The sequence below is a fragment of the Diaphorina citri genome, unplaced genomic scaffold, assembly GCF_000475195.1.
Source record: "Diaphorina citri unplaced genomic scaffold, Diaci psyllid genome assembly version 1.1 scaffold142, whole genome shotgun sequence".
Taxonomy (NCBI): domain Eukaryota; kingdom Metazoa; phylum Arthropoda; class Insecta; order Hemiptera; family Psyllidae; genus Diaphorina; species Diaphorina citri.
Genome location: NW_007377579.1, coordinates 253,803 through 264,949, shown reverse-complemented (window position 1 = coordinate 264,949; position 11,147 = coordinate 253,803). Strand labels below are relative to the sequence as shown.

The 11,147-nt window shown below is 35.5% G+C and overlaps 2 protein-coding genes across 2 annotated transcripts; one reads left to right on the top strand and one right to left on the bottom strand.

Annotated features, from left to right (window-relative positions):
• Positions 1 to 293: 293 nt before the first annotated feature.
• On the top strand, positions 294 to 2,236 carry LOC103504944 (glycoprotein 3-alpha-L-fucosyltransferase A). Its single transcript, XM_008469248.3, is given in 4 exon segments — positions 294 to 836; positions 1,049 to 1,476; positions 1,665 to 1,979; positions 2,123 to 2,236. Coding segments are annotated over 4 exon segments (1,089 nt in total). The 5' UTR covers positions 294 to 494; the 3' UTR covers positions 2,127 to 2,236.
• Positions 2,237 to 4,200: 1,964 nt separating this feature from the next.
• On the bottom strand, positions 4,201 to 10,152 carry LOC103504955 (CWF19-like protein 1). Its single transcript, XM_026820381.1, has 8 exons — positions 9,922 to 10,152; positions 8,708 to 8,865; positions 7,253 to 7,482; positions 6,804 to 6,919; positions 6,235 to 6,623; positions 5,525 to 5,760; positions 4,816 to 5,012; positions 4,201 to 4,492 (listed from the first exon to the last, which is right to left on the bottom strand). Exons 1-8 carry the CDS (start codon positions 9,939 to 9,941, stop codon positions 4,333 to 4,335), a joined length of 1,506 nt encoding a protein of 501 aa, XP_026676182.1. The 5' UTR covers positions 9,942 to 10,152; the 3' UTR covers positions 4,201 to 4,332.
• Between the last annotated feature and the right edge of the window lie 995 nt (positions 10,153 to 11,147).

The window sequence follows — 11,147 nt, the reverse complement described above, 5'->3', positions numbered from 1 at the left end:
CCTTTTATTCATAATTTTTACCCAACTGCAACTGCTCCATTCGGTACTGACGGTCTTGAACTCGACAATATTTTGGTAGAATTGTCGAATACACTAGCTCAAGGGACTTAATCATAAGCACAAGAAATCTGAAGATCCTTCGTTTAAATTAGGTTATTTTGGCATCTCCACTAGGACTTATAAACTACAAAATTTATTTGGAAGAATTGACGCATCCACCATTAATGAAAGTTGGTTACTTTGACATCTCCACTAATTCGGTACTGACGGTCTTGAACTGGACAATATTTTGGTAGAATTGTCGAATACACTAGCTCAAGGGACTTAGTCATAAGCACAAGAAATCTAAAGATCCTTCGTTTACAATTTCACAGGAAATCAATCAGAAACGTGGCGAATACCTGCGGAACAGCAAACTGGAAGATCCAGAATATTCCGAGGGCGACGATAGCTACGTAGAAACTGACTTCTCGTTCGAAGAAAAATACTGGTTCATGAAAAACGGTACTAGAAAGCCTACACCTGCTCAAATCAATCCGCGGACAAATAGAAGAGACTCGAAACTTTGGCCTAAAGAAGATCCTGGGCAGGATAGAATAGTGAATCAACTTATGTACGTCCCTAATAACTACGACAGTAAGAATGTCAAGAAGATCTTGCTGTTCAATGCACTGACTAGTTGGAATGTAAAGTTGGGATCGAGTATGTTTAGTAATTGTCCGGTGAATGCTTGTGCTTTGACGACAAACAAGGCGGAGTCCCCATTCGTAGACCTTATCCTGTACAGAGATTATTTTACACATCCGGGCCATTCCAGATGAAAAAATTCTAAACAGGTAAGGAAGGATTTTTTCTGTAGGTTAGACTTTCTATTTCAAACACAAACTTATCCGACTTTCTTAACCTTGGGTATTATCAGTTTTTAGTTGGTCAGTCGTTGCTTCTTTCGTTAAATAAATCAATATATATTCCGCATCAACATTCCTCCTCACTTTGCCATTGCTGGGACCAAGTGCCATTTCATAGAATTCCACATTCCATGTTCCAGGTATGGGCATTATATTTCCTGGAGTGTCCATATCACACGCAACACGTAGCTCACAACGACGTCTTCAACTGGACGGCCACTTACCGTTCCGACAGCGATATTGTGACGCCCTACGAGAAGTGGGTCTACTACGACGACCGTCACAAGCAAATGCCACTCGACAAGATGAAAAACTACGCGGCTAACAAAACGCACAAGGTGGCCTGGTTCGTTTCCAATTGTGGTGCTAAAAACAACCGCCTTCAATACGCGCATGAGTTGGGGAAATATATTGAGGTGGATATCTATGGTTCCTGTGGAAGTAAAAAGTGTCCGAGAATTTCCAAGTGCTTCAGACTGCTGGATACCAAGTACAAGTTCTATTTGGCCTTTGAGAATTCGAACTGTGTGGATTATATCACGGAGAAGTTGTATATCAATGGCTTATCGTAAGTATTGAGTTTTATGTCTGGGGCACATTTTCAACAAAGTTAAACAGCTAAATCTAAACCATCTGATTTGGATCACTAAAGTTTCAGTAAAGGTATAATAAAAGTCCGATATTACTTTTAGCAGTTTTGGGCTAGTTCTCAGAAAAAATAAAATAAATAAAAACCCCATTCCTATTATTTTCCAGGCACAACGTCCTGCCTATAGTGATGGGGGCTCGTCCAGAAGATTACAAGAAAGCCGCTCCCATGAATTCCTACATACACGTCGACGACTTTCCATCCGCCAAACATCTGGCGGAATATCTGAACAAACTGGACGCCAATGACACCCTATATAACTCCTACTTCCGATGGAAAGGCACAGGGGAGTTTGTCAATACGTTCTTCTGGTGCCGACTCTGTGCTATGCTTCATGATAGCTTTCCTATAAAGTCGTATAGTGATATCAATGAATGGTGGAGGGGAGGAACTTGTACTACGGGATCTTGGAGGAAGAAGCCTTGACGGTTCGACCTGGGGGGACTTTTGAAGACTGTGAGTTGAGTTGTGTTTCTTTTGTTGAATATTATGTATTCGTGTATTGTGTTTGATTTGTCGAGTTATACCGCCCGCACACTATCAATATTTTCCACAATACTGTCAGTTGACGGTTCGACCTGGGGGGACTTTTGAAGACTGTGAGTTGAGTTGTGTTTCTTTTGTTGAATATTATGTATTCGTGTATTGTGTTTAATTTGTTGAGTTATACCGCCCGCACACTATCAATATTTTCCACAATACTGTCAGTAATATTAGTGAAGACAGGCTTTGTAAGTTGTAACACGCTCCGCAGCAGACCAATATCAATATTTTTACATAATATTAACCGCGATCTCAGAAGGTCATTTTATAAGATTTTTTTAGGACTTTATTTTAGGTGGCAGGATTTTCACATAGGTGAGCTCTTCCAACCAACCACTATTATTCTTATTTGGGCTGTAATAATTTTTTAGTTTTAATAATACATCAAATAACACCTACTTACCCAAGTGAATTACATTAGGAGCAAGTTCCCCATCTGATTTTGAAGTGAAGTTACTGATGTTTACCTCTGAGCTATGAGGTCCAAAAATGTATAGTGGAATCACACCTGTAAATACACACAACAATAAATTTTATTAAAAGGTTATAAATTTTAATTTAGAGTGTAAGTATTATGAGGAAATATTATTTTATCTATTCATCTAAGTATGTATGTTGAAAGGAAGAAAAAAATCTTCATAATATTATAGGTACATATTAAAATAAAAAATATTCTATTGGTTGATGGATTTTTTCCTTCAAAAATTGTACCTAGATGTATAAAATTATTCATCAATTTACACAAACTTACAGCCAGCCAATTTAACTTTATCCCACTGAGCTTCACACCCTTTTACAAAGAAGTCTCCCACACAATAAGCTGCAGAAAATGGTCCAGACTTCTTGTTTACTTTCTTGATCTTGTCAAATAGTTCTGTAAACTGCCCATTGATAGAACCACATACCAAACTGAAAAAGTAAAAAAAAAAAGATATTTATTTGTAATGTTTTAATTAAAAAGTCACACTTTGAGATTAAATTTAGTCTTTATGTGTAGTTTTGGACTTCCAATTAAATGACTTGGTGAATCAATAGGTAGCTGGATTCCTTTGGTTTATTGACTTCAAGTTAACCGCGATTCAAAATACGTATCTTTACTACGAAAAAGTATTGTCATTAATATTGACCGTGTGCGGGCAGTATCAAGGTCTGATTTTGCCTTCACTTTTGGTTGGTTTGAATTATGTTCTTCGCAAATCCAGAGGAATTGGCTACCAGGCCATTTTCCTACGCGGCGCGCGGGTACCACTATTTTCCTAAAATATCACTGCTAAGGCAATTTATAGCTTCCACTGCAAGGCAATATTTTATAATCTAGAGGTTTAAATAATTCTAATGCTTTAAATAAAGGAACCGATTGGTGGAATAAAAATTGTTTTCTGTACTTTAATTAATATTGTTGTATTTTTACTGATCCTGTTTGTTTGTTTATCTGACTTGTTAACAACCTTTTGTTTTAAAAAGCACCAAATAAATAATTTCAATTCAATCAAATATGTACAAGATTTTTTTTTTTCTTCTTAATAAAAGTGACGGTGGATTTGGACCTTAGCTAATGAAAATTACCGTTGAAGATTCGGTTACTAAAATTTGCATCCGTTTTTTTTGGTTAAGTATCTAACCTTTGTTAGACACTTATTTCGGTAATTTTTCTTTACTGTTCTTTTTCTCCAATAATATAATTCAGCTGTGAATCTATTTTTTTTTTATTTTAAGCATTTAAAAACTCGAAGGTTAAAGCCTTCAATACTAAGTCCTGTGGATCGAAATTTTAGAAAAACATACTCAAAAGCATATGAATACCTAGTATTTTATTATATTGCAATAAATGTACTTTCAATATTAGTAAATAAATATTTTTAATTAACATTTATTGTTAAAGCATGTTGATTTCATAGGATGTGTATTTTGTGAGGTTTGGTATTGATCACTGGAGGGTCCTAGATTTTGAATAGTTTAATTTACGATGCAATCTCAATGACCATGTTTATGTTATTATGATTTGTTGTTCTAATAAATAAAATTTTGGTTATGATTATTATTGCTTTTCTAAAGTACTTTAAAAAATTCTAAATAATAATAATAAAAAAAAAAATGCCCTTGTTTTTTTTTTGTAAATTCGTATGTGCATAACTTTGAGTATTTATTTCATTTTAAAATACAAGGTTAAAACATAAACACTTTGCACCTTTTACAGAAGCCCTAGGAACAAAGTCTTCCTTGGCCTGGAATTCAATCACTATCATCGTCATCATCTTTGACAAAGTTGAAAGGTTTGAAAGCGTTTCTGAATTTGACCGTCTGTGCCGTTTCTTCTTCCTTACTCACAACGCAGGATTTCCAGGAATCCCGATCAGGCAGATTCAAGATGTCTTCAGACGCTAGTACTTGCCTGAAAAAGATTGAGGGCGGTAAGTATTATGATAGATTGTTTCGTTTAGAATAAAACTATTCTGAAAAGAAAACTTTCTCAGAGGAAAAGCAAAAGTTCAATACCTATGACTTTAGCAGTTGCCAAGGGGTTAGTCTTCTCACAAAAAAAAGGGATTTGTGTAAAACATGCACTCGACGTGCATGTTTTACACAAATATCATTGCCGGTTAATATACATTGCTAAATTCTATGATATGACTTCGACTTGAACCGCCAACCCCCAGACACGAATTCTACGGAGCGGCGCTAACCACAACTCTGAAGTTAGTAAGAAAAACTCACCTTCCAAAATCAAGTGGAAATTTGTTCTGTATAATGATGACCATTCTGCATTCCTCTGACATCTCCAGGAAGAAGAAGGGCGGATTCACTTCTCGATTACCAGAAGGCGTTTCTATCAATTTCTTCTTGAGGACATCCTTCAATGGAACTCCGGGCGGTAAGTCGAGAAACTCTAGGCCTTCAGCCTCACCTGCGTCCTTTAACCAGGAAGAAGAAGGGCGGATTCACTTCTCGATTACCAGAAGGCGTTTCTATCAATTTCTTCTTGAGGACATCCTTCAATGGAACTCCAGGCGGTAAGTCGAGAAACTCTAGGCCTTCAGCCTCACCTGCGTCCTTTACAGAGGGAAAAGGAAATTTAATTGTGTCAAGTCTTCCTTAAATGCTTACCAAAAATGGCGGGCCTTACCCTCTTTGCTTACTCCTTGAGGGTAAGACTCTACAAGCCGTTTAGCACTACGTTCAGCTTCAGCTCAAGAATTGTTGGTTTTATTTTTAGGAAAATGGCCTAATGGTCAATATTCCGGACATTTGTAAACAATCATTCCAGGAAATAAAACTGTTATTTCCTGGAATGCTTGTCTTGCCTTTGACTTATGTCTTCAAAACAAAGCCAATTCCGAAATACTAGGGCTCTAACACATCCTAAACTATCACCATTTTTACTCCCAATATTAAAATGCACAATTCTACACAAAATAAATCATACCTGAAAAACAGGTTTAACGCCCTGGACATCATCAGGTATCGGAATCACATGGATTTGACAGTGGAAGTTTTTAAAACTCCGCTCGAAAAATATCGGGATTTTGTTGATACTCTTGAAATAAGCTCGCAGGGACTTTTTGAACTTCTCAAGCTCAATTTCAGCAGACGGTGGAAGATCTAGAGAGGAGTGATGATGACCTACAGGCAGTATTATCAGGTGGCCTTCTGTTAAACAACCTGGAAAGTAAAATTGAAAAGAATGTTTTGATGGACATAGGAAGTATGGGAACTGTGTTTTTGTCAAAGTATTTATGAAATAAAATTATTTAAGTATTTTAAATGTGGTGTCTTTATTGCTCGGATTTCTGTGTTGGTCTTTTAAAAGGTTCATGGTTAATATACTGTCAGCATTTTTCAAAAGATGATGAGATGGCACCTCAAAATGTTCTTAGAGCGCTTTCCCTTCTATGTAAGTATTTTATCAAATAAAATGTACAGATTTCGGTGAAAGAAGAGCACCACGGATAGGTATGTTTAAATTAAACGGCAGGACTCTTCACCAATAAAAAAATAAACCTAACCACCGAAGTATTTTATCAAATAAAATGTACAAATTTCGGTGAAAGAAGAGCACCACGGATAGGTATGTTTAAATTAAACGGCAGGACTCTTCAACAATAAAAAAATAAACCTAACCACCAAAATTCTTACCTTTAGCAAGCACCACATACATTTCTTCTCCTATGGTCACAACCAGATGTTTCTCAACATTTGTACTTGACAGACAAAACCAACAATCATTCACATCAAACGCTGGTCCTCTCTTCTTTTTCTCATCGAAATTCTTCTTCCTCTTTTGTCCTCTCTGGGGATTTGTATCGTAGAAGAATTGCTGAGCTTTTGACTCCTTCAATGAGGGGACTAGATCGAATTCTAGCAGCTGTCTATTGAATGGACAGTCGAACATGTTAGGTATGATTTGACCATGGTCAATATCGTCTAAGGGGGTAATGTTGTAAGCTGAGATCCATTTGGTCCCGGTAATGCCGGAGAGAGATACAAATCTTGAAACATGTTCTTTGGTACCACCAAAGTAATTTCTGAAACAAAAGTTTTATTTATGTATTAAAAATAATGGATTGACTGAGAATGGTTCACTTTGTAAGTGAGTGCTTTAATTTTACTTAGAGAGTCTCATCAAGACAGGGAAGCTTTCTTTTAGTAGGAAACATTACTATTGGTTTTAATACAAATAGGTAAGTAAATAATTTTGGTTTTACCTGTAAGGACGTCTAGCATAGAAGATATTTTCTTTGCCAGAGAAAATATACTGAGGTCTAATGTGAAGGGATAACCAGGATATTTTGTCTGATCCAGGAGGTAGGTCACCTTTAGGCTGTAACACAAGAAAAGGGATGGATATCTTTTATTTATTTTTCTGACTTTAAATGACAAAGTTCCTTTGAAGGAGCACTACTAACCCACTTCAAAACTACCTCCCAATGATTAAGGTAAAATAGAGTTTTTAAGAAAGAAGAAAATTTTAAAATTAAAGTGTCTTCCTCTGGAAGGAGTTCTAGGGTGAGAGCATCTCTTGTATTTTGGAAACAATCTTGGCTCTAATTGCAAAATTAAAAAAAAAAAGTTGAAACCACAGATTACCTACAAGAAGAGTGTTTTAGCCACTTTGTTACAAAGGCACCTTGACTCAAAAGTAAACACAACTTACCACATTCTCTCTTGTCTCATGATTGACAACCTCAGAAGGCCACTCATACGTCAGCAGCAGATCTACACCTTTGAAGTCAGCATTTTTGACACAAGAGTCTCGAATGAACTGTACATCATCTGGAGTGAACTGTACATGGGAATCACTTTGGTTGGTTTCACCATCAACACCACTGAGGTAGGCAATTTTGAGACCATTGGATTTGAGTATACCACGATTACCTTTGGAATCAAAATCAATTTTATGGGTGTTTTCAAAATATAATCTAATATATAAAAATGAATGTGTGTTTGTTTGTTCGAACTTCATGCCTGGCCATTGAGTATACCACGATTACCTTTGGAATCAAAATCAATTTTATGGGTGTTTTCAAAATATAATCTAATATATAAAAATGAATGTGTGTGTGTGTTTGTTTGAACTTCATGCCTGGCCAAACCGCTCATCCAATTGCTATGAAACTTTGTCAACTTATTGCTTGCACTCCCGTGAAGGTTATAGGCTATTTTCCGGTTCATTTTTGTTAAGCTACGCCGAGCAAGACCACTAAATGGATGAGTGACATGAACAGCCATGCCTACTAGCAGAAATCCGGAGCGAAGTGACGGATTTCCTATAGTATAATATAATTTTGTTGAATAAATAAATAAATAATAATCTTATATTATAAGATAATAATATAAAATCACCTGGCAAGGTCTCAAGAGCATTTAATGTCCTCTCTTTTTTTTTTTTTTTTTTTTTTTTTTTTTTGGCGAATTTCACAAACTCTCCTCTGGTTAGTGTCTCGTCAAGAAGGTTCATTTTATAAGGTATTTTTTTAGGACCTTTATTTTAGGTGGCAGGATTTTCATCACATAGTGAGCTCTTCCCAACCAACCACTATGTTAAATTTTTCTGTAATTTGGGCTGTAATAATTTTTTTAGTTTTAAATTAATACAATCTACAATTATACCATCCCTACTTACCCCATATTGTTGTAATCTCACACTTAGGAGCAAGTTCCCCATCCTCTGACTTCTGTGATGTGGATATGTACTGAGTGTTTTACCTGCTATTTATGAGAGTCACAAAAAATGTATAAGTGGAATCAACACCTGTATATAAATCACACACCATCAATACATATTTTATTAATAAGGTTATAAATTTTAACTGCTAGCAGTGTAAAGTACTTATGCAGGCACCATCCTCATTATGTGTTTGTTGTATGTGCTTCATTCATGCTAAGTAATTTTATTAAAAGGTTATAAATTTTAATTTAGAGTGTAAGTATTATGAGGAAATATTATTTTATCTATTCATCTAAGTATGTATGTTGAAAGGAAGAAAAAAATCTTCATAATATTATAGGTACATATTAAAATAAAAAATATTCTATTGGTTGATGGATTTTTTCCTTCAAAAATTGTACCTAGATGTATAAAATTATTCATCAATTTACACAAACTTACAGCCAGCCAATTTAACTTTATCCCACTGAGCTTCACACCCTTTTACAAAGAAGTCTCCCACACAATAAGCTGCAGAAAATGGTCCAGACTTCTTGTTTACTTTCTTGATCTTGTCAAATAGTTCTGTAAACTGCCCATTGATAGAACCACATACCAAACTGAAAAAGTAAAAAAAAAAAGATATTTATTTGTAATGTTTTAATTAAAAAGTCACACTTTGAGATTAAATTTAGTCTTTATGTGTAGTTTTGGACTTCCAATTAAATGACTTGGTGAATCAATAGGTAGCTGGATTAACCTACCTAGGTGAAAAGTTCAGTTTTGTGCATAAGTAGTAAACCTATGTTCTTGAAATAGAGAAAGATTCAGATACCTAATATAAGAAATAGAGAGAGATTTTCCAAACATCCAATTTATAACTGGTTAAGTGTTAATTCTAGAATTAAACTGAATCCAAGACTAAGCTCATGTGGTAAGCATCTACCCTCAAACTTGGTCTGGTTCTCAGCTAGGCTTACCAGACGTCCGCTTTTCGGTGGACATGTCCTCCTTTTTATACATTTGTCCTCAGTCCACCCGCCTTTTTAAAATATAGCAAAATGTCTGCCTTTTTGAAGTTTCGGCCTCAAAACCCTAATTTAAGTAATGTATCATTTTCCGATGAGAAGAGGACGTCAGGACTCAAACATTTTAAAAGCATAAATTTAATTTTTGTGCAATTAAGTCCATGTAAAGTGTATGTACATTCAGTAGGTATATACATAGGTGGTAGGTATATACCTAGGTACACTGTACATAGATTTGGTGGTTTTTGTGTTGATTATTTTCTGTGTCCTTTTTTTGGTTGAAATATCCGCCTTTTTTAGCCAAAATGTCCTCCTTTTGAAATTTGTCTGGTAACCCTATTCTCAGCTATCTTTGTTTAGTAGGTACAAAGCTCATGTTTTACCTAAAGTCCAAAGTGGTTGACAGCCCACTTGGAATGTTATGCTATGGCTGTTTTCTGAGTTTGTGCAGAGAAGAATTAAATATGTAGGTAGGTACTTACATTTGTTTCTTTGAAGTCATGATAATCACATCAATGTAGATTCAATTCCTCAAAGCTCATGTTTTACCTAAAGTCCAAAGTGGTTGACAGCCCACTTGGAATGTTATGCTATGGCTGTTTTCTGAGTTTGTGCAGAGAAGAATTAAATATGTAGGTAGGTACTTACATTTGTTTCTTTGAAGTCATGATAATCACATCAATGTAGATTCAATTCCTTCTTCTTACTTGAATGAAAAAATATGCTTTACAATGGATGGTGGTCGTTGTAATCATAAACATACAAAGAATGTATATTCAGTATATTAAACTTGAATTTGAACTTAAATCTCAATTAACAAGCACAAAAATTTGACTTCTTCTTTCAACTTTCAAAAACGTTCAAAATCAAAAATTACAAATTTGAAGAATTCAAAATTTCGCGGTTACTTCATTCAAAATACAGGAAGACAAATATATAGGTATAGGTATAGGTAGTAAATATTACGCATTCTTTGGCGTTACTCTTCCACACTAAAGGAATGTGTACTTCATTTGCTTTTGTGGATAGCAGTCTGTATGACATTGACTGGTTGACATTGGCAAGCTTCAGGCTGTGTTTATGTACAGGGCTGAGATAGGCCATCGTCGGCCTTTTTGTGTGTAAAGTTGGCGGGAAATTCGAATTTTTGTTTTTTTTTCCGCAACTTGTACAATCTGAATTCATTTTTTACTTTTTATCTTTAGTTTGCACGTTTATATTATACTTTTCATTTATATTAGCTATTAAAAACAAGCAAATTACAAAGCAAACAAAAATAAATATAAAATGAATTTTAAAAATTGCCGCCGGGACAGCTATCTCACGTCGTCCGAGCTCATCTCAGCCCTGTTCATAAACACACCCTCAGGAACCAATCAGAACACTGTTCGTTGGAAGCTCTCTCATTGGTTCTTTTTTTACCGCCAAAATTTGTTGTGTTTGAATTTGAACATTGTCGTTGGTTCGGTTGACTCAGTTGATTTCTGTTGATTGTCGATTTTAAAAAAAATCACATTTTGACAATGCTTTTGAGTTTTTGAGGAGAGTATTGTTTGTTGTTACTTTTGTAGCCGTACATGTAGGAAGGTATTTTATGTGTAGCTGTAGGACTGTAGGTACATACCTAGTAGGTACCTACACTAAAGTTCCCGCACAGAATAGATAGGTACTGAAGTTGAGCAGAATCGAGCGTGGTGTTTATAGCTGGCTTGGTGACAGTTCAGGTAAGTATCACGTGCTTATTTTGGAGACCCTACGTGCCCCATTTGCTCTTAGATCGTCATTCGTTTCGGAAATGGTTCAATTTTTACCCAATACTTCAATTCCCGAAATAACGATTTCGTACCTGCCTTCCATGTTGTCGAATGCGGTAC

Excerpts from the sequence above, each read along its gene's own strand:
- LOC103504955 (XM_026820381.1), bottom strand. The coding sequence starts at position 9,941 with ATGACTTCAAAGAAACAAAT. Across the intron at positions 6,920-7,252 it reads ATGAGACAAGAGAGAATGTG|CCTAAAGGTGACCTACCTCC; the intron begins GTAAGTTGTGTT and ends CTTGTGTTACAG. Across the intron at positions 5,761-6,234 it reads GTATGTGGTGCTTGCTAAAG|GTTGTTTAACAGAAGGCCAC; the intron begins GTAAGAATTTTG and ends TTTACTTTCCAG.